This window comes from Chelonia mydas, chromosome 5, assembly GCF_015237465.2.
Source record: "Chelonia mydas isolate rCheMyd1 chromosome 5, rCheMyd1.pri.v2, whole genome shotgun sequence".
In the NCBI taxonomy this organism is placed as follows: domain Eukaryota; kingdom Metazoa; phylum Chordata; order Testudines; family Cheloniidae; genus Chelonia; species Chelonia mydas.
In genome coordinates, this window is record NC_051245.2 from 43,410,040 (window position 1) to 43,437,190 (window position 27,151).

Here is a 27,151-nt window from a genome sequence, read left to right on the forward strand (position 1 = left end):
ATATACACCTTTTTCCTTTAGAGAATAACTCAATATATACCACAAGATACATACTAAGTGGGAAGGAGTCTATTATCCTCTCCATGCACAGAGTGCTTTGTGTATAATTACAATTAGTGTTGATGTGTGGGAGAATGGTGTGGGTACCATTTGTTAAGAGAAAAATAGATACCCTCTCCCTGCCCCCCCCCCCCCCCCCCCCCCCAAAATTATAATGATTTGTCTTCCGGAGAGTTTGAAAGCAAGAGATTAGCTGTGTTTCACAAACTCTGGCAGCTCCATTCCTGTGTGCAGGTTAAGTACGCCAGCTTTCTCCAGAACAAAGGCAGGGTGAGCAGCATTGGTAAATCTGTGCCTGATGGTGAACAGAACTAGTCCTCTCTCTGCATTGAAGAATGAAAGTCTCCCAGCATTATAATCCAGCAGAATTCCGACCCTGGCTGGCTGCTCCATCACATAAATGTCATTCATTACATCATGGTGGAAGAATTTATAAATGAAACTGTAGAGAATGGGAAATAGAAACAAAATGAGAATCCATGATGCCATTAATCAGAAATAAACTACCACCATTTATTTCCCAGCCAATAACAAATTGCTGCCTCTCGCACACTTTGCACAGTGGAGTTCACACATTGAAGGAGATCTCTGAAAAGCATGAAACTTACTACACATCTAAGGTGAAGTTATTTCACAATACTACCCTGTACACTCTGAACTCTTACACTAGCTCCTCAGCATTTCAAAGAACTCTCTTTCAGGAGAAAGGCACCCATTCTGATCTCATTCATCAATGCCACCTTTGTTCTCTTCCGGCCTCTGGGTCCAGTTATGGCATCATGGGGATTTGAGGATGCTCAGCTCCTCACAAGATCAGGCCCTGTTTGTCTCAAGTGCTGCATTTAGTTGATTGTTGCTAATATGCTCAGATTTAGGATTAAATTAAAAATGTACTCCCCAAAGTTTGGCACTTTACTTGAATCTGTAGTATGCTCATGCCCTATAAACAGGGCTACGATTTTATCTTGGAAATTTTTAGTAAATTTCATGCCAGAAGTGCACGGGGGGGGAGGGGGGAAGGAGGAAATAGATAAGTCACAGAAAGGAGAGCAAGCCCACCCCGCTCTCACCCCACAGCAGCAGTTCTGTCCCATAGGACTGGGCCTGGCTCCCCTTGCTGGGCGTTGCAACCTGGCACACAGGGTTGTACCACCACTTTGGTTTTGCCCATCCACTGCTCTGCAGATAGAGGCAGAGGGGCCAAACCTGAGTGGTGCTGAACCCTGTGTGCCAAGCCACCCCACCACTCGGGCCTAATCAGATGTCTTTATACAGCCATTTCCAAGATTGCACCAACTCCATTCCAGTTCAGGATTTCCATAACCACAGTGACCTCATGACAAATTATAACCCTCCCTGTGAGTGACTTTGGACTGTCCCTTTCCCCATGCCACAGCTGCAGCCACAGGGGCACTCAAGCTGGATCCCCCTCATTATAAAAGAGTGGAATGGCTGGCAGGGTGTGCTTTGTGTGATCTCCAGGACTCTGGAACTTGCTCCATGCTCCAGAAATGACCTTCCGCACATGCTCCAAAAGCCCTTTTTGATAGGGTTTTGCAAGATAGTTGAGAGTATGTCCCCAGAACCCTGTATCTGATCCACTGGCTGGCTGAGCTGAGTTGGGTTGGGTTCATTTGTGCCTGATAAATGTTTGTTTTTTAATGCTGCCAGGTGTGCTAAGCTGCTGTCAGACTAAGTGTCCGGGCACCTAGAGATCTTTTATAGGTATCTTTTTAATTATGACTTAAATCTGAAAAAGTAAAAACAAATAAAGATGTCTTCCACCATGTGCAAAAATGTAACTTTGCAATTACCTAGACTCACTCAGCTTTACCTTGTTTGTGTAGAACAACAACATATGCACCAAGAAGTATCATCCTGCCCCAGGATGCTGCCTCGTGGGGTAGAGTTATAGGAGATTCCAATCCGGTAGCCTTTGCAGCCAGTGACGGTGGTTTCCCAGTAATGCCGACCACGAGCTGGCAGCAGCTCACCCAGGACAGATGGAATTCTATGAACAAAGAGAATACAGCAAAGCCAGTATTTCAGCATAGTGACTGCATAATGTTCTTTTCATCAATTATAGTCACGTCATGTGGCAGCATCTTATATTGCTTAGATATTAACTTCATCCTCCTCCTAACTGAAGCTTTTCAACATAAAAAGCTTAGTTACTTTTAGCAAAAATCCTCTGATTCTACCTGCACATTGTGGTAAACTCACCATGAGAATTTAAAACTATTAAACATTATAGAAAGCCTTATGATGTCCAGTAAAAGAGACACAAGGATGTAGAACAACATTTTCAAATGTGCCTGGTTGATTTAGAAGTCCCATCCTCAAAAGAGACTTAGGCATTAAGGGCTGGTCTACACCAGAAAGTTTTGCCACTTGATTATACTAGTACAGTTAGATTGAAAAAAACCCTAGTATGTGTATGGTTATGGTGGTAGAAAGGTGCTTGTACCAATGTAGATTACTGAGGTTCAGGAAGCCAAACAGGCTATATCTGTATGAACACCTTCTATGCAGGTATAACTGCATCCACACTAGGGTTTATACCAGTATAACAAAAAAAATCCCATCCCTAACTGACATCGTTATACTAGTTTAACTTTCCTAGTGTAGACCAGTCCTCAGGAGTCACTTTTGAAAATGAGATTTAGGCTCGTAAGGGACTTGGGGGAAGTTTACACTTAAAACGCTGCATCGGTGCAGCAGTGTCGCTGTAGCACGTTAACGGAGATGCTGTAAGTCGACGGGCAAGAGCTATAAAGAGAGAATAGTGAATACTCCTTATGAAAAGAAAGTAAGATGAACAGCCATTTTTAACCATGGTCAATATGGCAATAAAATCACAAATCAGGTCTTCTTGGGGCAATTTTCAAGACAGAAAGGGTCTTGAAGAGTCAGAGAACTGAGTATGGGCAAAGACAAGGGCAGAGCCAGTCACTCCAGTATGTAGCTTATTCTCTGAATTTTTATCTCACAAAACGTGGTGACTGGGCAATAAAATGAAATTCAGTGTTGATAGGTGCAAGGTAATGTAATGCACACTGGAAAACATAATCCCAACTATACAAAAAACAATGGGGTCTCAATTAGCGGTTGCCACTCAAGAAAGAGATCTTGGAGTCATTGTGAATAGTTCTCTGAAAACATCTGCTCAATGTGCAGTGGCAGTCAAAAAACTAACAATGTTAGAAACAATTAGGAAAGGGATAGATAATAAGACAGAAAATATCATAACGCCATGGTACACCCAGACCTGGAATACTGCTTGCAGTTCTGCACTTCCCATCTCAAAATAGATATATTAGCATTGGAAAAAGTACAGAGAAGGACAACAGAAACGATTAGGGGTATAGAACAGCTTCCATACAAGAAGAAATTAAAAAGACTGGGACAGGCCAGCTTAGAAAAGAGACAATTAAGGAGGGATATGATAGAGATCTATAAAATCATGAACAGTGTAGACAAAAATGAATATGAAGGTGTCATTTACCCCTTCACATGAGACAAGAACTAGGGGCCATCCAATGAAATTAATAGGCTGCAGGTTTAAAACTAACATAAGGAAATACTTCTTCAGATAAAACACAGTCAACCTGTAGAAGTTGTTACCAGGATGTGAAGGCCAAAAGTATAACTGGGTTTAAAAAAGAGTTAGATAGGTCCATCAATAGCTATGAGTCAAGATGGTCAGGGACGCAACCCCATGCACTGGGTGTCCCTAAGCTTCTGACTGCTAGATCACTCACTAATTGCCCTGTTCTGTTCATTCCCTCTGAAGCATCCGGCACTGGCCACTGTCAGAAGGCAGGCAGGGCACTGGGCTAGATGGACCACTGGTCTGAGCCACTATGGCCATTTTTATGTTTTTATCAGTTTAATTTTCAGGGAAGGTTTCTCAGTGCAGCTTTAACCTCTTTACAACATTAAAAATAGTATCACACTGACAGACATTGATATGTTGTATTTTCTCTTCCATCTGGCCTCAATTTTATTAAGGTGTCTGGATAAGCCAGTTTGACGGTTTTTTCATTTGAGGATACAATGTTTTGTTACCCGTCTCTTCCTCTCTTAATATTAAAAGTTAGAATATAATATTTTTAAAGTGTATATTTTGATAGTATTTTGTATCCCACTCTCCCAACCTTCAAATATTGGTTTTGAGGGAGGGGAGTGTTTCAATATTTTGAGCTGTAATGGACAGGCACGATACATCTAATTTATTGATGTGAGCCAGCTACTTTGCACAGCTCCAGGACCATGGACTGTCACACATAAATTAGAATAGCCTTCAGGCTGCTTAAGCTTACACCAGAGACCACACTGTGATATGAGAGCATAAAGGTGGTTGTTTATGCCAGTTGAACCAGATAATCTGGCCCATTTCATCATCTATATTGACAGTGCCTAGCATATTGTTGCTAATATAATGTAAATCATTTAATTAATAATACAACAACAAATCACAACATCGGTGCTATTTTTTCTGAAACATTCCCTTGATACCTCTGTTTTAGAACAACAAAGGTGTTTTCTAAAGTTCAATAATAATTTATTATAAGTTTTTTTAAAATCTACTATCATGAGCAAATATCGCATGAGATAGGTGCTGTTTTATAAATACAAATAATGAAATAAATTGGTGTGACCACAAAACAAGTACCGTTTTAGGCTTGTAGCTGTGATTGTTTCCACTTCACAGTAGTGCTAAACTTGAAGCACTATCCCATTCAGTTTCTAGAAATGCAGGGCTTGTCTACACTTACTGAGGGATCGATCCGCAGCGATCAATGCATCGGCGGTCAATTTAACAGGTCTAGTGAAGACCCGCTAAATCGACTGCAGATCGCTCTCCCGTCAACTCCTGTACTCCACCTGAACGAGAAGCGCAAAGGGAGTCAACGGGAGAGCATCTCCCATCCACATAGCATAGTGTGTACCCCACAGTAAGTATATCTAAGTACGTCGACTTCAGCTACGTTATTCACATAGCTGAAGTTACGTAACTTAGATTGAGCTCCCCACATAGTGTAGACAAGGCCTCGCTGACTTATGCAAGATGAGGCAGATTCTTGCTCTCATTGAAGAGGTGTTCTGTTCCCTCTTAAAGCAGTTCAAGTCCAGTGTATCTTTATTTTTAAGGTGAATTCTCCACTTCCTTGCACCCTAAATAATCATCTACAGCTGTGTAAAGTGGGCATAAAATGCTGCCATTTGATTAAGCATTTTGCACCCACCTGGTGCAAGGGTAGATTATACAAGGTACAAGGCAATGAATGCTTGACCAAACAGGTTTTGCACCGATTTAACTAAATCAGTAGAAAAAATAACTTAGTTAAACTGGTGCAGCCTCCCAGTGTAGACTCAGTTATACCATATCAGGGTGTTGCACCAATTTAACTAAATGTTTTTTCTACCATTTGAGTTAAATTGGTGCAAAAACTGGGTGTAAACAAGCCTGAAGAGTCTGGCCCCATATGGAGACATTAGAACTTCCGTGCTCAGGATTCTTATACTTACCCAGTGAATTTGGTTCTCTCAGGAAGGCATATCACAGTTCCATCGGAAGACACTTGCAAAGCAGGATGAGCTGTGTCACTCATCACATGAAATCTAGTTCCTGTTATTATTCATGATAAAGAAACACACACCAGTTCAGGGATGACTACAGTGCTAATTTGAAGTGAATCATAAAATACCAAACAATACAACAACATTTACCGTTTTCTAAACAAGACACAGCAGCAAGGATGAGTTTCTCTTAGAGAAGGGCAGAGCCTGAACAGTGCACCCTTCGGCGCAACTACTCTTCTCTTGAAATTCAGATCTGGATCTGAACATGGCAGCTTGGATCCATCTTATTTTCACAAAAGGAGGAGGTGGTGTGTGGAAGCAGTAAGCCTTAAATCAGGGCAACACCTGTATCAGCAGTGTTTTCCCTGCTTCACTCTCCCACACATAAAATAATTATACAGCAGGAGCAGCAGTGGCTACCAGCATTGACAGCCAATTTTATTTTTGTAGCATTTTCTAGCATAACATGAAAGTTTCACAAAGGAGATCCCAGCAGTTTTGAACTTTAATAACTTTCTTTACTAAACTATCATAATCCAGTTCCCCACTAGAATAGCACAATCATAAAAACGGCCTCACTACATAGACTTCCAAGTGAATCTGCCATAGGTAATCACACACTCAAAAATAAAAATAAGACAACTAGAGATATGCTGGAAAACTGTATGACTACTTTACGTAGGGTTTGTTGCTGTGATTGTTCTCCACATTTCTTTACTAATCTTATTGCCACAAGCTGTTCTGCGTCCGTCAAAATCTTTTTCATTAGTAATGGATAATGTTATACCAAAGAAGGCAAAGGCTCCCAAGTGGTTAGGGTAGTTCAAAAACTCTTTGGGGCAACACAGAGATCCCTGATATTAAAAAAAGTTTTGAAGTCAATTATTTTTCAAAACACAGTTCTTGAAGTTTGAGCCTGCCATAATGTATCTTCTCCTAAAACACTGGACTACGTTGTTGTTGTTTTTTAAATCCACTTACAGACTTTTAGTTGTGTTTCACATCATTCTGAATAATTTTGAATAGAATCTTTTATTAGGAAATGTCTTGCCAAGGTAAAAAAAAATCCCCAAACATACCCAGGTAAGGCACACAAGGGGCTGAAATGCAAAGATCAGTTTCTGTCAACTGTTGAATTCACTAGGGTTGCATAGCTCTAATCAGGGCAGAACTTGGTATTGTTTTAGGAGTTTTACATTCATAGGAGTTGTACAAAATTCCAGAACCTGAAGAACATTGGACAGTTTCCACTGGTTCTGATTCTGATTTCACTTACACCAGCTTTACACTGGCATAACTCTACTAAATTCAGCTGAGTTATTCCCAATTTATACTAAAGGTCAGTCAAATCAGAAGCAGGCCCAATAAATATGTCACAATAAACTGGTTACTTTTGGAGACTAAATTTCAGCATTTTGGGGCAATTATGCCACCTTTGGGTGCCCTGCCACTCTACTCCATTGTTTTCATATCAGAAAATGCAGATCTACCTTTCGTTGAGATGAGGGCGGCTTCACTCTGTTCACTTGTCCCAGATGAGTTGGCAGCTCTCACATAGAAGAAATAATTCACATTGGGCTGCAGATTAACTTGCAGTTCAGGCTTTTTTATTCCAGCAACAGATCTAGAAAAATTCAACAATTTTTACAATTGAAAATGCATACTAAAACTATCATGATCAAATTAAAATGATCTCTTATACAAACAGCTAAGCCATTTTAGCTACATAATACTGTACTCGGATATTACAGTGATGGGAACTGTAGAAAAACCTGAGGTTGGATGGAAGCATAGACAGACAGACAGACCTTCTTTTCTTCAGATTACAGATGGATTTTGCCTTTTACCTATGACATTTTCCCTCGTTTTACTGGCCTATTCCTTTAAAATGACTTGAGTCTCTACTGCCTTGCACCTTATATAGTTATTTACACCTATGTAAATCAGGTGTAAAATTCAACTAATCTGATTTAGTAGCATTTTACACCCACTTTGTGCTCAGATTGCGCAGATGGAAGTAAGTATACAAAGTGCAAGGCAGTGGAGAATCAGGACCCCTACTTTTCATTGATCTTCCCAGTGAAACATCCATGTTGCCAGATGAACGAGTTAAACAAATAGAACCGTCAATAAATACAGCTGCAGATAAGAACACATGGCTGGTATGACTGGGCTACTTAAATACAGATTTCAACTGTGAGTGGAAGATACCATTTTTCGAATATACATGAAAACCACACATCTTATTCGGGGCTCTGATCTCACACATCATTCAGCAAAAAAGACCTGGCTTCCCCTCCCTAACTTTGCAGTGCACTTTAACTGGCTAGCTTTGCAAAATACAGCAGTAGGAGAACTGCCTTGGCACAGTATCCTACTTTGATTAATCCTGCCCTTTATGATTCCTCAAAAGCTCCTGCCTTCATATCTTCGACAGCTGGTGCCATTACACACTCCTGGAAAACTGAGAGAATCAGCACTCACTCAATCTACTTCACAGACACTTTGAAGTGACCTTGAAGGCACCTGGGTTGCCTGGAAAAATAGGAACTTAACTTTTTATTTTGATGGAAACATATGGGCTGAATTTAACATTTTCTCACTTTCTGGGTCCATATTTTCAGAGTCCCATAGAATGCACGTACACCATTGCATGCACAAAACCTGTATCTGAGAGCCCAGCTAGCAGGTACCTGCACAGATTAGGTAACTTTGCCCATAAGTACCAGTCTGTACATGCCATACAGTTACCCAGTTTTCAAATGTAAGTGTAGGTTGTTGTCTGCAATGTGCACGTGCGTGTGCACATTTTGGGTCAAATTCTGCCCCCTTCTGCATGCCTGTTCCTTCACAATGGAACCACATGGTTCTGTTGTACAAGGAGGAGCTGGATGTGGGGGACCCTAGCTCCGAACAAGACCGCTGTGTGCCAGCTTATGGAAGGTGGGAGGAGAGAGAGTTGGAGATCACCACAGCACAGAACCTCCTCCTCTCTGCTTGCTGTGTCGCGTCTAGATAAAGAAAAAAAAGAAAAGGCTCTGCAACTTTTCTGAAACATGGAGAAGAGGATTCCTCCCACCCTGGCTCCAACTGTGCATCTCCCCAGCACATAGTCTGACAATTTAGACCAGCTGCTCGGTGTCTGAATATTGGACAGATGAAAATGGTTCCTCCAGGGGAAATGATAGAAACTCCCTCACTTGGGACAGTTAAAATGAGACCAGAATAGTCTCACTACAACAATTACTGCTCCTGCACCGACAGGGAGATGGAACTAGATTAGCCAATGAGTCTTTACCATCTCTAATTTCTATGATCCCACAGTATGTTTGACGGGCAAATGCAGTTTGCTACATAAGTCCATTATTACTAATGTATGGAAACTGTTTTTCTGCAGATGTCCCACCAGAGAGCAGTACAAACCGAAGAATGATCAGTGCTCTTCCACTAGGATTTTCACATGCACATCTGAGCCTTGTTTATCAGTATGAGCAAAATCTCGCAGTCCTTACACGTTCCTCAGGAAGGCAAAACTCCCTTTAACTTCAAAAGGAGCTTTGTGTCCATAAAGATTGCAGGATTGCACTCTGTGCAATTTATTTCACTTCTCCATTGTATGCGTTTTACAGTATCTATTGTCATGAAAAATTTTAGAAGAAAAATCATTATGTCCTTCAAAGATGCTTCCAATCTGAGTGAACTTCAAAGGGTTGGGGGTTTTAAGCTCATCAGGACTAAGCCAAACCTCGTTATAGAAATAAGCATGCAAATCCCAAAAGAGATGCAGTAAATGCAGAACCAGGTAACCCAAAATTGATGGAGATTGACAGACTGTGTCACTATCAAGTAAGTGACAAAGATCCTGATTCAACAAGGTACTTAAGCATGTGCTTGCCTTTAAGCAGGTGAATAATCATATTGGTGGATTATCCCAGAAAGGTTTTGTGAGAGAAGTGTGACTAGAGGAGGGATGACTATAGAGAGGGGAGTCTGATAGAGGAGAAAGACTGGTCTGAGTATAGGAGGAACATGGAAAAAACCATGATGAGAGTACAAGAAGAATACAAAAGAAGCACTTTGGAGGCAGGCTAAAGTAGAATAAAAGAAGAAAGGAAGGAGAGACAGCCAAGACTCAGGCAGGAATGGAGTTTTGCAAAGCTTTGAAACAAGTTGTCCACACTTACTTAAACTGGGAAGATAGCGTGGGACACTCTATAATGTCCTTGATACCCCAATAGTTTTTGCAGGTGAAGTCATTTTTCATAGTTCTCCATTAAAAGTTCTGTGATAGAAGCAGAACACACTGGAAAGGAGCCATTTTGCTCAAGTAGTTAAAAGAATGAGTAGTTAAAAGTAGAGCTACAAGGAGACATATAGAAAACTGCTTGTCCTAATGAATGGGCAAAATCTCTCAAGCAGAGATTTCCTCTGCAGAATGCCTTCCTGTTTTCCCTAAGAGATGCCACAAAAGTCACTGCCCTACCATGAAAACAGGTGGTGTCCTTTCCCCCCCATTGCAGAATAATTATATCATAACATTTGAGATGGCTTCTTAGCCTAACCAAAGGCTGCGCAACACGTCCATCTGAGTAGAGAGGGGAGCAAACTGCAACATTCACATCCTGAGTCAGAGCCAAACGCAGGGGCGTTCAGAGCTGCGGTTTGTGTTCAGAGTAGGATCAGCCAACCAGTTCAGACTGGGATCTCCTCCAAGTCTGAGGATACTTGAATTCCGGTTTTGGGCCCATCTCAATATGAGAGCGCAATATTTTACCTACAGTGCAGATTTCATAGCAGCACAAAAGTTGTCTGGACTCAGAATGGACCTATCAGTAAAACAGTGATCAGGTTTGCCAGTAAGGTACTGTGCTTAGTAACCTATTTTAGCTAGCTTTAAGCTTCCTAAGAATACGAGCCCATCAATTTTATCTGAGATTAAGGCTTAAAAAATATCCCTGCTGGTGCCAACTAATGAAAGAGGATAAGCCAACAAGATGGACATTCATTTGCAACACTCAGTTAATTTCAGCCAGCACCAGACTCACAACAAGCTGAGTCCCAAACAAGAAATGTCTTTGAATGCCTTGCCTTTTGGTCTGGCTGCTGAGGGAAGGGATGAGGTGGAAAACTGAACCAATGACACCCCCTCTCCCCCCTCTCCGAGCCATAGGCAATCACTTTTGTTGGTTATGCTTTAGGTCAGCCCTCTAGTCAGTAATACAAACTTTAGAGTGAAAAAGGCATGATTACTGCCTGGTTTATGTGAGTATAAGGCAAGTATGTGGGAAGGGAATCAGCATTGTTAACATCCTGATGGTGCTATGGGAAAAGCCTGTTCCATTTCCAAGTACTGTGATAAACTGTGATGCTAGATCACCCTTAATCTAGCAAAAACCATTGAACCCTGTAATTTCTGTCATGGAAGGAAGGGAAATCAATCTAACAAAATATGCTGAGTGTTCTGTTATATACTTGCTGTTTAAAATATGCCTGCACATTTTACAGACAATTGGAAATGTAAAAAGATAATTGTATTGTCAAAGCATGACATAACCTGGCCCTTTTCCAAGAGGTTTCTTTAGGTTGCATACTATTGCTACAAAACCTTTAACAAAAAGTACAGGGCATTAAAAGCAAAGGAACACAAGACGCTTGATTTTTTTTCATTTTCTCTTTTGCTCCTGTTTAGAATGAGAAATCTAAGTCTCAAAGCCAGTGTCCAAATTTCAGGTATTATATTTAACACTATTTGACTTTAAGCAGGAAGGAGTTACATTTTTCTTCACATTTAAATTGGTGAACAAAATTGTGTCACCTGACTGATGTAGCTCAATGCTCAGAAATTACCTAGAACACTAGAGATTTTCCTGAGTCATGAGAAATCTGATTTGTAGTTGTTTTTCGTTTTTATTCACACAACAATTATATCCCATTTATTCCCATCTATTTCAATAAAAATTCTAAAGGGGTACTTTCAAATACAGTGTAAGCCAATGGATGACTTACATATGTTAAAGTGTTCAGAATCCCCTCTGTATTTTAAATAGTTATTTTCCCTTTCAAACAATCCACCAATGAAACCCAACATCTAGAGCTGTGCTGACATCCTTGATATCTGTGGTGGGAGCTGAATGCACACATTTTGCAAGTATAGCACCTCACAGTATATCTGAAGACAGTACCGGGCTCTTCTTCAGTGAGTGCATGCAAATCATTTAGGCCCAATTTTTTTTACAAGCATTGCGTAATCTTGAATGGCTGTTTTGGGATGCTCATCTTGAGCCACCTTGGGCTGTCCGAGGTTCTGAGCACCTACAGCTGCCATTCACTTCAGTGGCAGATGCAACTTCTCAGCATACACAAGTTTTCACAATGTCTCCACAGCACTGTTTGACACTGGACAACATTGTTATATCATTCCCAGACCTATTTGCTCGATGGAGACCGTACTTCTGAGAGTGGCCTCAAGCAAAGTAGTCCATTCTCTCCCAGGCTAGTGTTCCTGCCAGTAGATAGGTATAGTATTGCATAGATACCTGAAGGTTCCTGTTGGCATCAGGATGCCAGCTGAAATCCACCACAGATCAGTGGTGCTGAGAGAAAGTTTTGCCAGTAGGTGGTCTGTGTGAAAGGAGTTGGTGGTCTCAATCTAGTTCCTACTGGACAGGTGTCCATGTCACCAAATCATATTGGCAAGGCAATGGGCAGGGATGCTTGCCCTGCTATTCTACGCACAGATGGAAGATTTCAGTCTCTAGGGGTGTCAAACTCACACTGATCACAGGGATTAAATTCACTCAGGAAAACACAAACACAATTATTTCCACTTCTTATGAATTCACAACATATTAATTTCTGTGTCTCAGGTTTCTCACAGTTTCTATCTGAACAGCCCACACAGCTAGTCCCAGGACTATATTTCTCAACATTTTCCATCTTCCACCCACAGCTCCATTGACTTCTCCACCCAGAAAAAGCGGAACTGTGAGAAAACAGCAGACGTGTAGAAATCAAAAGAAATATTTCAAGCCCACTTACCCTGGAAAAGGATTAAAGAAAAGCAAGGATGTGTGAGGAGGAGCTCCATGAGTTTACACACAGCCAGTAGGAAATCTTCAGCCACCACAATAGCAAGGTTAGGGACTGATTGTTGTCAGAGGACTAAAAAGGTTCTGCACTAAATCATCCCTCATGCAGGTGAAAAGTTGAAAGGGGGGGACATTTGGGGAGAAAATCTCTGTGCCAATTTCTTTGCAGAGATTCCCCCAAACTCTCCCACTGGGGAGTGGGGATTGTCTCCACAGGAAAGGGTGTGGTCCTGTGCACATACCTGGTTGATCTCCTGGAACCTCCAGGAGGCCACAACCATTTGCGTGTAAGCCCTGTATCCTTGCACCTGATCCAGCCCCCTGTGGTACATTGGAGACCCCTCCTTTTCTGTGGTGGCTCCCCAGAAGGATATATGCAGAGCAGTTTATGTAGCCTAGGACCGTATTACCTTTTCCTGGCAAGTTCCATATACCAGCAGGAGTGTGCAATTTGCATCCTCTACCCCCCAACTTGCCCACTACTTCCCATGTCTCCTCCCTCATTCTCTGCTCCCTCCACCATGCCCAGGCCATCCCAGCAGTTGTATTAACTATCCATTGGATCCCCATTGGTGCTGCAGAAGCCCCTTTCAAGGGAAATCCAAGAGGCAGGCACTAGATGGGGAGTCTCTGGGCTTCATGGAGCTGGAGCAAGACAGGATGAGACTAGAGATACAGGTTCACTGTGTAAATGGCCTGTGCCTGGCATATCCCCAAGATCTGTGGTGTCTGTCAAACGTACACCCTGTTTGCTTTTATGGAGGTTCCCCATGCCTCCAATGGAAAAATTCAGAGGAAACTGTAGGGGAGTCCCACAAAGTTTCCTGGACCCTACTGTTATGTGACCATATACTCGCCAACCCTCATCGGGCCACTTATTATTTGGGCTATGTGCAAAAAAAAATATTGCCAGAGGAACATCCTACTTTAGTTCAGAGCATTTTCCAGTTTAGTCTTTTTTTCCTGATTTTTGTGAAAATAAATGGCGGTTTTCTTAGGTTAGAAACTATTATATCAAAGGAGGCAAAAATCTTTCCGAAAAATTAGGAAAATCTCGCTGAAGCAATTTTGACAAATTTCATTTTTTTGTCCTTTCTGAAATTTCACTCTGGTCACAGTGAAAAGCTATTTTCTACCACAGAAAGGCCAAAATATCAATCTGATTCAGTAATATATAGACACATGAACATTTCTGATTTTGCACAGACATACTTGACAATGAGGTCAGTCATTTCTATCATTTTGTAGGCACAATTATCTTCACACAAGCAAACTGCTCCACACTGAACTTATTTTGCTCACCGATGACAGAAAACTGAACATTTTCAGCTTTGCTGTTCAGCAAAATAAAGGCTATTCCAATTAATTGTAAGTAAACTTGTATTGTATAGTCAGGAGCAATCACATTTTGCCTAACTGAAGACAATATTGGCAGGAACTCAAGGTCCTCATAAAATGTGTATGAAACTGAGCACACTACAGCTGCCCGCATACAAGGGACAGCCATGCAGAACTCTTGTTCAGATTAAGACAAAGCATCTTGTGCTGGCACATTTAGTCTTTGCAGGCCTCAACTCCCTATTTAAAGATCAGAAGGAGCCATGGTCTACATTGCAGAGTTCTGGGGGCTACATCTGGCACATAGGTACTGACTTTTTTTGCAGGCTATTTAAATATTCTTTTAAAATGTATTTATCCTATTTGTTTTTCCTTTTCCTTAGAGACTATCACCAACCGCCTCTGTGTGTCACCTAATTTGTTTCTGTTATTTTTAAGAACAATTAAACTATTCCCCCAAACGCCTTTGGGCAATGGGCTCTTCCCTCTGTATAAACCTCCATCTTCCTTACTGTCCCTGCATCATGTGGGGTTGGAAGGTCATTGGGACCTGGGGGTTTTTCTCATTCTCTCTGTTGCCATCCTTTGGGCAGGTACAAGAGGATAGAAAATATACTGATCAGTTATGGGGAACACACACTGAAGTCAGTGCAGTCTGGGACAGTGCTTATGTCACTGGAACCTGTCTATTACCCTCACATGACCAATATGAGCCTTGATATGGATGATGACAACATATATACTCAGCGCCATCATTACTGTGTTTGAAGTGACGGATGGTAAGCCAAGCTGGGTGGGAAATGGTTTTGCCATCCCACGAACATTTGATATTTCAAAAATGGACCCATTCCATATCAGGATGAAACAAAGACCCTTTGAGGTGTTTTGGTGAAAAACCAGAGAGAAATAGCTAGAGCAGTCACTTGGGACATCAGCTACCCAGGTTCAAGTGCTTGCTCTGACTGATTCAGACCAGGGACTTGAACCTGGGTCTCTGACATCCCAGGTGAGTGACCCTCTCACTGGACTATTCTGGGGTGGATCTCACTCCTCACCTCCTGAAATTCCATCCTGGACTTGAGAAACTTCTCCCAAAAGTTCAGCCAAAAGCAGTACAAAACGTTTTGGTTTCAACAAATTGGAATTTTCTGACCAAAAAAAATGTGTCAAAAAATTCCAAACCAGCTCCAATCCAAGAGTTGGTTTGTGTTAGTGTGTAGGAGCCTTTTTTGGGGTGGGATAGGAAAGGTTATTTATTAGTGATGATTAATTATTATTTATTTTCCTAGGAGAAATGGTTTATAAGTTGCATGCACTCACAATTTGGATACGCCTGTTGTTGTGATTTTTAGAGTACATGCATTATTAATTATTATTATTTGCATTGCAAGAATATCCAGAATCTGAACCTACTCAAGATCTGGGGCCCCATTGTTCTGGGTGCTACACAAATACATAGCAAGCTAGATCCCTGCCCTGAGGATCTTACAATGCAAGTTTTTTTGATATAGCAAGATGATTTGCACAGACAGATCCCTGTGCCAGCACAGAGCCCGATTGAAATTACCAGGCATTCCACCCACTCAGAACTCAGTGATGGATCAGGTCTTAGGAAAGCTTACAATCTAATTGTAAATCTTACAATTTAACACAGGAAAACTCCATACCAATAGCGTACTAATACTTGTGATGTGTTTAAGAAATCACACGAATGAATCCTTCTGCTACGCTCCAGTAATGAACCCGCACAACAGATTTTCAGGTCTCTTAATTCTTTTTTTTTTAAAACAAACATACAGACTTCCTAGCCCCTGCCCTTTCCTGTGCAGCACAAGTGCACTGGTTCTGCTGGGGGAGGAGGAGGAGGAGGAGGCGGCGGGGGGGCTCCATAGCTGAAGAAGAGAAGGTAGAATTTGCCCCTTAATGTCTTTTATTTCCCAACTGAGGACTAGCTCAATGGAAGTTTTTCCTGAGTAAAAACTGCTTACAGACTTCAGGTTTGGGGCTGAAGTAAATGGGTTCATTAGTTTAGCAGAATAAAATGACGATATTTATAGTTTCCCCGCATCTAACCTCAGAGATTAGCATCTGGCCCAGAAGCTGATTTTTCTTCCTTATGTAATTCAAGACAAACAAAATAATCTCTTATATAATAATCCATGATCTGGCAGTGCTCCTTAATTTCTCTTTAATCTCATCTATTCACATTTCAAACCTTAGGGGCTGACCTGAGACCCTCTCCTTCAGGAGAGTACTGTCTGCAGTACTCCAGTGTGAAAGACTTTGTTGCTTCGGGGTTGGCTGTGCTCCATCGGATGACGGCAGTGTCCCAACACACAGTACAGTCTTCTGCCTTTAGTAAGGGGGTAGAGGGTGCTGTGAACACAATGACGTGTTAGCTGTACTATGAAGCAATTGCAATGTATATGCTAGGCAGATTGAAATGAAAAGACAAGCACAAAATGTACATGTCACCAATCCTAAAAAAAAAACAATAAACTGAATTAGCATAGAAAGATCATTTTTCCTCAGATGGAAATAATGTGTGTGGAAACAACTGTAAACAACAACACTATAATAATGTTCTCCCGTTATCTTTTTTTTTTTTTTTTTTTGGGGGGGGGGGGGTTGGGGGGGAAGAGGACACTTTACTTTACCCATCTCAAAGCCACAGCTTCCACCAAGTGGTCTCAATAATACTTGGGTCTTTATAAATATTATTTCATTATGAAGCATGTAAATATCATCATCATATTTTACCAATAGGGAAATTGAATAATCCTTCTCATCCTGCAGAGTTTAAACGATCTGACAAAAGTCATCCAGCAAAGTAAATTTCAGAACATGGATTAGAACACAGGCCTCCTAAACCTGTGCCTAATCTGCTAGATCACAGTACCTCCGAAGGAAGTCACAAACTCTGATCGTCATCTGTCAAATGAAGCTAATACATAAAACTTATCTAATTACTTGCCATTATTATAATGTATTATTCGTATCACCATAGTGCCTAGAATCCCCAGTTAAGATCAGAGCCTCTGTGTGCTAGGTGCTGTACATACACATAATAAGAGAAACCCTCCCGCCCCCCAAAAGAGGTTACAATTTAAATAGACAAGACAGAAAAAAGGTGGGGAAAAGTAAGTATCATCAGCATCATTCCCATTTTACAGATGGGAAACTGAGGCATGGAGCGACTGAGCGACTTTCCCAAAGTCACACAGTGAATGCGTGACAGAGTCAGAAATTGAACTAATATCATTCCATTCCAGTGCCTCAAGTACAAGTCATGATTGGGGACATTTTAAATTCTGTGTTTTCTCAAATTTCACATAGGGTAAATACATTGCTGTCATTTTACAGGTAGGGAAACTATTTGACTTGCCTATTATCTAGTGGATGGAATCAGTGAAACACTTCTCTACATTTCTAATAGCATTGTCTGGTTAATACCGTCTCAGGAACTGAGATCTAATCTTTAAATATCAAAATATACATACCAGTTCTAAAAGTGGATTTGTGACTCGGTAAGCTACATCCTGTATAGTTCACAGCCATGACCCACACACCATAATAGCGATCTGGCTCCAGGTCTTCCAAAATGCAGTAACTCTCCTTCACTGTAACTCTGTATTCTTCCACCAAGGCTAGTACAAGCATACACATACAGGTCATTAGAGAAATGCACACCTGTTAGAAACAATTTGTATGGTTTAGGGTCTCTTATATAGACCAATATGTAAACAGGAGTCGATCATATCAGGGCTTGTATACAATAGGCCTAACGCTTGCCACAAAAATATGGTCAAGAAGGAACTAAATGAGTTCTGCAGAGTAAGGAGATAATTTATTTGTGGGCACCAGGGGAGCTGAAACTAGGGATGCTGTAGCACCCCCTGGCTTGAAGTGGTTTCCATCATATACCGGGCTTACAGTTTTGTTCAATGGCTCTCAGCACCCACACTGTACAAATTGTTCCAACGCCACCATCAAATGTAATTGCCATTTGGCCTTTTATTGCACACTGCATTTCTGGAGATAGCTAAGCACCCCCTTGGCTAATTAACGTGGAGGTATTCTAGCTCTTAAATTGCTTTAACTCTTTACCATTCACTCTCAAATAAAATGGCAGAAAAGCAAAGTTAAGTTACAAAGGGATTACTAGAGGCAAATGTGCTAAGTTCTTCTTGCAAGGCATTGAGTAGAGATGGCTGAGAAACAGAGGGGGTGGGTTTACTGTAGGAAATTTAGACAAAAATGACTTTTTGTTTGTTTGTTTTCCACAGAAAATTTAGACTTTTTGGCAATGTATCACAAACCAATATATTTCCAGTTAAAATGGTGCCGCAGTGCCTCATAGGAGTTGTAGTATGGGTGCCTTATGCTCCCGTTCTTCCCTGTGGGCTGCTTTCTGGGTGGACAACTCCTTCTCCCCTCTTAGTAAAGACGTGAATCATAGGAATCCCTGTCTGTGGTGCATCATGGGAGATACAGTCCAACCAAGGAGCCTGGCCTATAAAGGAGAATGGAAGTGTAAAACACCCAGATTAAAATTCCCATGAGGCACTGTGGCACTATTTTGAAAAGAAAAATCTTAGCTTTTGGGCAAAATTGAAAACCTTTTGGTTGGGGGCATTTGTTTTTTCAATTACATATTGAAATTTTCTCCTGAAAGTAGAGACAAGATGGGTGAGGGAATATCTTTTATTGGCCCAACTTCTGTTGGGGGGGAGGGGTAGAGAAGCTTTCAAGCTACACAGAGCTCTTCTTCTTCTGCAGAGCTCTGTGTAGCTCAAAAGCATGTCTCTCTCTCTCTCTCTCCAACAGAAGTTGAGCCAATAAAATATATTACCTCACCCACCTTGCCTCTCTAATATCCTGGGACCAACATGGCTACAACACCACGCCTGAAAGCAGACATTTTCTCTGGAAGACTTTGTTTAATTGGAAATCCAATTTTCCACTGAAAAAAGTTCTGACAAACTCTTAGACCAGCCCTAGTGCTGAGTGCCCTCAGCTCCCATTGAAGTCAAGCAGAGAACAGAGCACTCAATACTTTGAGGGACTGGACCCCAAATTTTTAGTAATACCTCAGTTGTGAATCTTGGCTTCATTTCTGTCTTGTGTAACTAAATCTCTCAGAAAGGAATTTAACTCGCTACACATCTTACAAATAATGCTGAAGCAACATTCAAATACTTTAAATAATTCCTATTACTAGTCTGGTTTTTTACTATACAAACTTCTTTATTGCACTTCAAATTCACATATTTAAAAAGTAAAATGTTTTGTTCCATTTTGAAAAATCTGCACCTGTGTGTTGAAATGTTGCATTTTTGCTGAGTTCTTCCTGCTTTGTTACCACCGAACACATATTTCCAACTTGGGAGCCTAAATCCAGACCCCTAAATCCATAATCAGGCACCTGATTTTTGGAGGTGGAGATCTGTATCTGCAGCTCCCATAAACACAAATAGGCACTACAGGAGGTCATCACCTCTGAAAATTAAGGAACCTAAATATGGGTTTAGGTGCCTAACATTAAGCACTCAAGTTGAAATGTTTTGGCCAAAATATTTAGCTATTGTTCTATTTTTTAAAAAACTTAACTCATGTTCTCCGCAGTTATCTGTCCTTACTATTGTTAATATTACCTCTTCAGGGTCAGTCATATTGTGCTCTTCCCTTTCATGTAGCAATAGCTCAGCCACGTCTTTTAAGGATCATTTTAGATATAATTTTATTTGAGATGCTGAACTAATGTTGGTGAGATGCGGGTTCAGTCACATACCACTTTGATCTTTGTTCGGTTGAGGTTCCTCCATGCAATACACCTGGAAGCAATCAATGACGTCCCCTTCACTCACAGTCCAATAGACTGCAATTGATGTGCTTGTAGCTGAGTTTGGTTCCTGAGGTAGCAATTTTGGAGTCTGTGGAACTGGAAGACAGACCTTGGTAGTTATTTATACTGCTTGTATTGAACCACACCGACTCCAGCTATGCATGTCATGAGGCAACCAGATGGTTTATTTTCCCTTAACTATGAATACTTGATATGACAGCCAAGCAGTTAAGGATTCATTAAAATAAAAAATAGGGGGACTATTTCAAATAACTGAATAAGGACAATAAAGATGCAATTTTAGGCCAATAAGTTCATATCAATTAGGGATGGGTGAATCAACTGCTAGGAGTGAAATTCTCTGTCTGATTCACTACTCCCATACAATTCCACTGATCTGAGAGGGGTTGGCATAGGTGCAAAGGCTGACAGAAGTTAGCCCAATATTTGCCAAATAGTAAAAATATCACTGCTATCGAGCTAGGTGAATATTCAGCCCATACGCAGCTACCAGTCTCTAATGGTCCATCTTCTCAGCAGCAGCAATTCCCAGGCTTATGGGTGTTCCGCGAGTTGTTGCTACATGAGTACCAATGAACTCCCCCTCAGACAGCATGCCACAACCAGCAGCATGTGAGCCCCTGGCCTACCTCCACCTCTTCCATACCTCCCATGAGGCACCCAGAGAGACACAATGACAGTTCTTGGTAGGCTCAAGGATTGAAGCCAAACCCTGAGTCCAAGAGGAGCCAGGCACAAGGCTTCCAACACCTGGAAGGCTAAATACAGATTATCGGGCTAGGCAGAGGCAACAGTTATACCTACAGAGGAGTATGTTTGGATCATATGCATATTTGGAGGCCAGAGTATCATCCAGTTGGTAGGACCCCAGATAAAATAATCCTAAACTCAAATATTGAATTGATCACCAAGGCCTAATACTATCAGGTGAAGGCAGGTAAGGGTTTTGTTCCCTAAGATGGTGTAGCGCTTCCTAGCTCTACAGGTGCAGATTTCCCTTTTCTGCACAACTGCATCTAGTCAGAATCAGAACTTCTCAGCAGCTAATGATAATATCCCATCTTGTCCATTCTTTTCTTAAAAAAAAAAAAAAAAGACCATCACACAGGTCTACAATCTGTGATGCAGACAATATTATTCCAGCATTAGAGGCATGATGTAAATGATGCCCTCGTGGGGTTGGGAAAACCACTGCCAATTCCTCAATCCCCATCCCTTACCCACAGTGGCAGTTCTTAGGAAATCTATCCAATGATTTGCTTCCTTTCAAACTAACTGCAAGCCTCCTCTTCAGGGAATGGTAAAGTGGGTCCTTCCCCACCAGCTCAGAGTCCAGTCAGCCTTAGGAGCGCCCGTTTCACTAACTTGCTTTCTCCCAGTCTAGATATTAATAGATAGAGGCAGCCTGGGTCTGCCCTTTGGTGATATGGGAACCCGCGTTCCACCATTGAGTCCTGTGATAGCTTTAAGTTTTAAAGGTACCAGGTATGTACTGCAGTGTAGTAAAATGTCATGGGCATCATTCCTTCCCCTGTCCTTTCCCCATGAGGCCTATTAATCTTAACAGAAGAGAGTGAGTCCATGTGCTCAGGCATCTACTACTTTGTAGTGCACTCTGAGGCATAAATTCTGCTGAAGCCTCAAAGTGCCTCTTATAATTTAAACTGTCATATCAGAAAGTCCAGCAGGAGGGTTACTGTTGTCGGTTGCACTGTATTAGAGAGGGAAGCAGGCTGCCTCTTGGGAGAGCCTATTTTTGCTGAACTGCCCTGGCAGCCTGGGTCTGCCCTGAACAGAGAGATTATAACAGGACAGCACCTCCTGAACAGGAGACCAACCAAAAAGGCGAGAGAAACACGTGTTCATAGGAAATACTACACTAGAGCTAGTTAGTGGGAAGTGGAAACCTACTGAAGAAAGGAGCCAGGTTTCAGAGGCAGGATTGGATGTACCCCACTGCCATTCAAGGGCAGAAAGAGTTAATAAGATTCCTTGGAATCTAGGAAAAGTACCTGCCATACCATGAAGACATTGTACAGTCTGTCAGTTCTAGAGGGAGGGGTGACAGCTGGGCAATAGGTCTTTAAAAGAAAGGATGTGAACTGTGGGAGAGGCCATTGCTCCCAGAGAGGAACAGACTCTGCTTGGACCCGATGCTAAGTGGGCTCTGCCCTCTAGGGCTCAGAACTTAACAGCATGAAGAATGAGAGACTGTGTGGAGTCTCACTATTGTTGAACTGTTCCTTGGATGTCCAGAGATGTTTTGTGGGAAGATAATCCTTTCAGGGGGTAGACATAGAACTCTGCTTGAGCTCTGCAAGGCTGCCATACTTTGATTTCGAACCCTATATCATCTGACACTTTGTGACCTGATTGGGGATGCCACAAAGTCCTCTAAGATTTTCATAAACCTCAGATAAGCAGTCAAAATAGAACCAGCCCTCATGAGATTGTTGTTTTTCAGGATTATGAGTCAATGGAAGACAAAACCATATCTCACCATTAAATAGTCTGATTGCACCGAACAAAAATATACACTGTTTTTTCATTTATCCAGTAAATTTCCATGTTACATGGATTCTATAAAGATCCAAGCAGAAAACTTTTGCTCTTTTCAGTTCTCTTCAGACTAATGATGATGATCGCCTGTGTCATTAACAAAGTAGATGCTGATGCTAGCTGTTTTCCTGTGATTTATACAGAGAGCTACTGTAAGATTACATCTGCCTGTCATTGAAAAATTCATCCCTTTAGTTGCTAAAAGCAAACCAGATTTGGGGTTTTTTATTGCATCTAGAAGAGCCTGTCTTCTAATAGTGTCCAGTGGGGAAATTGTTGTGGGTTTTCAGAAGAGTTGTATGGGAACCAGAATTCCCATTTAATGGGAAATCATGCAATTTTGAAATTTGTTTCTGTTCCAAATTAGAATGAAAACAACAAAATTCAAAATTCCCCAATGAATTTTTTTGAAAAATTGTTGTTTCGAGTCAATCAAAACATTTAGTTTGTATTAAATCAAAAAATTTCATTTCAATATCAACTTTATTTTTTATAAATATAGAATAAATTTCAAATTGAAAAGTCATTTCAAAACAGAATATTGATATGTTCCCTTCAGAAAATGTTGAAATGGAATGTACTGACATTATCAAAATGCTTCATGTCGAGGCTTTTTTCCTGAGATAAAATTTAATCAAAACTGACAAGTTTCCAGGGAAAGTTTCAGTTTCAATGAAATGGCATTTTCCAATGGAAAAATAATCCATCAAAAAATTTCTACTAGCTCTAGTTTTCAGTGACATGAAAACGAAGCCAAACATACAGCATTCCATGGAGGGGTTTTCATAAGGTCAGTGTAACGCAGAGAATGGTCAGTTTCCTCCTCCTTTCATAGTACCCCTGGCAGAAAGTTGCAATCAATGGAAGTGCTTGAGTCAAACAGTAACCTGATTTAAACAGCAGGGGCTGGTGGCAGGTTTTTATCAGTGACATGTCCTTGACTTTGGAATTTGTTCCCTCCTTTTTTCCCTGACAGATTTGATTACATTCTGGGTATGCTGCAAGGTTAATCTGTGTCCCCAGGGTTTTACTGAGAGAGTGGGTTAAGTGAAGGGACGAATGGGGCGGAGAAAATTACTGGGTGGGAAGCTCTTAGGGATGCTGAGTGGCTTGAAGGGGAAAATTTTCTGATGTGGTGAAAACGCTCTGAAAAAAACAACCACCCTATTTTTGCTATTTTATCAACCATTCAGCACCGAGAGGGAGAGAGAGTGTGTGCAGTGGATGAGAGGACTTCAAAGATCAAGATCTGAGGAAATTTCATTTCAGTATCAGTGCACTGACAAAGAATGGAAGAAGTATGGTCCAGGAGTTATGGCACCTAGGACTGGGAAGACCCTGGTTCAATCCCCTGCTCTGTGACAGGCTTCCTGTCTGACATTGGGCAAGTCACTTAGCCTCTCTGTGGCTCAGTTCCCCAACTGTAAAATGGGTATAATAGCACTTCCCTACCTCTCAGGGGCATTGAGAGCAGAACTGGATGAATACATTTTTCAGCTAGCTGGCTGAAAAAAAAAATCAGAGAAAAAAATTTGCTTTGGATTAACCTGAAACAAAAATGTTCTGGTGATTTGAAAAACTCGAAAATATTTGGTTTTGTTTTCAACTGAAAGAATTTGGTAAATTCAGCATGAATTTGCTAAATTTTTAGTCAACCTGAATGTGTGTTTTTTGGCAAATACTCTACTTGCAAAGATAAATCGATAAAGACTGTGAGGCACAGTCACGGATGGTACAGTAATGGGCTTCATATAAGTAACTTAGATAGATAGAATAGAGTGATGCAGCAGAGGTGAGCAATGCAGAAGTCAGAGAAGAGACAGCGCAAAAAGGAGGATTAGACAGGAAGAGAAAGGGGCTAGCCTGCATAGGGAGCTAAGGTAGAGTCAGCATGAAAAGGTATGGAGGAAAAGAAAAAAAGAGGAAGAGATGATATCTTACATTTATATAGCACATTTAGTTTCAAGGGAATGTAAGGATACAGAGCAAGGGAAAAGACTATGTGGAGGAAAAAGGGAAGGAGAGAAATATAGGAGGGGGCTGGCTGGCTTACTGGGAACTGGAAATGGAAGCTAGAGCCACTCACCCCTAGTTTGTCAGTGCAAATCCAGCTCTGGCTGGATGTGCGGTTTGGTTTTGATTGGACACGGTGGTTAAAGCAGATCAAAATAGGAGGGGGAGCTCAGCAACTTTAGGAAGCTAACTTGTTTTTAATCCAAATGTTTGTGGCAAGCAAACACAAAACAAAGGCAAAGCAAATCTGTTGCATCATTTACCTCCTTGCCGTTGGCTGGCAGCCAGAGTAGGAAGGTGGGACTCACCTGCTGGATTGGAAGGGTCAGTTTATAAACTGAATAATAGCATCAAATTTGCTCAAAATCTTTAATAAAAACTGCTAGAGATTTCCTCATAAGTTACTTTTTTTTACAGCTACAATGGCATAGGGCTGTGTTGGGGTAGGGCCCCAGCACTCAGACCATCACTTGAATGAAGAATTGCCTTGATACATCTAAATACATTTACTTCTCTTATTTCTTGAAAAAACATTAAAAAAATATGTTTTGAAAAGATGAAGAGAATGGTTGGCAGGATGCTGATGGGAGGGAAGCTGAATAGGTGGCTTGCTGCAAAGAACTATGCTGACTCTGTTAGTTCTCAGAAATCATAAAACTGAAGAGAAAGCTAGTAATGGATGAAGCTGATACGCCATGGCCAGTAGATAAATATGGCTTGTTTATTCTCTTAACTTCCATGACTGCTGGTCAGATCTGGATGATCTTCATGGGTAAAATTCACACACACACATATATGGCACAAAGCGCAACTAAATAGGCTTTGTGAAGAGAACTAAGTATGGGCTGGGGACATAGAATACACCCCATTATCCTCCATAGTCACTGCTCTTGCCTACAGAGTGGGCTGGATCCAGCTACTGCAGCCACTGCTCCTTCATATCCACATGTAGATAGGTTTCCAGCCACTAGATCCACATAAATACAGATCCAGTGGCCTCTTTTTTTCAGTCCACCCCCAACTTTTCTCTCCACTCCAGAGGCCTGCTTCCCCAGCAAGGACGTGGTTCAGAAGCACACCCTGAATGGCTGCCATATTTGTGACCCCACACACATAGGCACCACGGGGCTTCCTCAGCATGGAGAGTGTTACACAGGCTTAATTGTACATAGGCACAATTAGACTTCATTTCCAATTCAGCTCTGATTGCTAATTACACAGGCTCACAACTCCAAACTTTTTTTTTTTTTTCAAAGCAAATTCTGATTTTACTTTTTTATAAATTCCAGGGCTTTGCCAAAAATGTTCATTTTTTCACAGGATGCACCCATAGATTCTTACCAGCGACACATTTTAAGGTCTTCTGGTCACTTCTCACTGAACTGTCTGCATAATGGTCAAAAAGTGAAAATGCACTGGGCATTTTTTCTAATGAGAGAGAATTATCCATTGCAGAAAGTAACCTATTGGGAAGAAAATATATATCCAAATAAATCCCGGTAGTATTACATAGTTTCCAAAGCTCAAAGATGAACAACATATGACATGCACTGCTCAAAATATTTCCCATGGATTTAAGAGCAACAAGCAAAGAGAAGAGAACTTCCTAACCTTGGATGTTAAGTAGGGGGTACAGTGTTTAAAATTAGTTCAAGGATATCTTAGCATTAAAGATGAACCCAATCTAACTACAGTGTATATCTGTACACTCATGAACTGTGGGAAAGTTTAGCTATGAAGTTCAGAGCAAGTTCCATCAAGAATATGGGGTTTAAACTTATTGACACTGTCCCTTTAAGTATATTTAAAGTCTACAGAAAATTACATCTATCTACAGGAAGCTGACTTCAGAGACATAATGTAAAGCAGCTGGTTATGAGGAGAAAAAAAAGGAAAAGGAAAATGGATTGGACTTAATTAGCCCTTATTTGCTTGGTTCATTATAAAAAACAATAACATATTTTTAACTGAGGCAAAAGCAGCTCCAAGGAAATGGAAGAATTCTTTCTACAAAGCAGTCAAGCAACCCCATTTGTTTTTACACTGAAGTTGTTAGTTGTTCACAGTTTTAAAAGGATATACATAATAAAAATACATTTTCTTTAGAAAGACATGCAGCATTATATAAACCCTTTTCTTAATCTTTTTTAGTAAATGAGATACAATCAATTACAATAACCAAGTTCATGCATAAAACAAACTAATTTTAATATGTAAGCTAATGCTAGTAAATAACATGCAATAAAACCCTTGACAATTATTTTTGCATAGCCTCCTTTTCAATAATCTACAGTATACAAGTAACTGGACAGATTGCCACATATTGGTATACAATTTTAATGTAGTGGGTGTCCCCCAGAGGTCTGTACTGGGCCCAGTCCTATTCAACATATTCATAAATGATCTGGAAAAAGGGTTAAACAGTCTGGTGAAAAAATCTGCAGATGATACAAAATTACTAAAGATAGTTAAGTCCCAGGCAGACTGCAAAGAGCTACAAAAGGATCTCTCAAAACTAGGTGACTGGGCAACAAAATGGCAGATAAAATTCAATGTTGATCAATGCAAAGTAATGCTCATTGGAAAACATAATCCCAACTACACATACAAAATGATGGGGTCTAAATTAACTGTTACCACT

The 27,151-nt window shown here is 40.9% G+C and overlaps 1 protein-coding gene across 1 annotated transcript in view; it reads right to left on the reverse strand.

The window, feature by feature from the left end:
* Positions 1–222: 222 nt before the first annotated feature.
* CMYA5 (cardiomyopathy associated 5) overlaps positions 223–27,151 on the reverse strand; it is a 53,647-nt gene continuing 26,718 nt past the window's right edge. Inside the window, exons 6-13 of the mRNA XM_043547365.1 lie at positions 25,852–25,973; positions 19,864–20,013; positions 17,573–17,719; positions 16,301–16,448; positions 7,137–7,270; positions 5,593–5,692; positions 1,895–2,071; positions 223–502 (exon numbers count right to left, since the gene is read on the reverse strand). Coding sequence (XP_043403300.1) covers positions 250–502; positions 1,895–2,071; positions 5,593–5,692; positions 7,137–7,270; positions 16,301–16,448; positions 17,573–17,719; positions 19,864–20,013; positions 25,852–25,973 — 1,231 coding nt within the window. The 3' untranslated portion in view covers positions 223–249. The remainder of the gene's footprint in view (positions 503–1,894; positions 2,072–5,592; positions 5,693–7,136; positions 7,271–16,300; positions 16,449–17,572; positions 17,720–19,863; positions 20,014–25,851; positions 25,974–27,151) is intronic.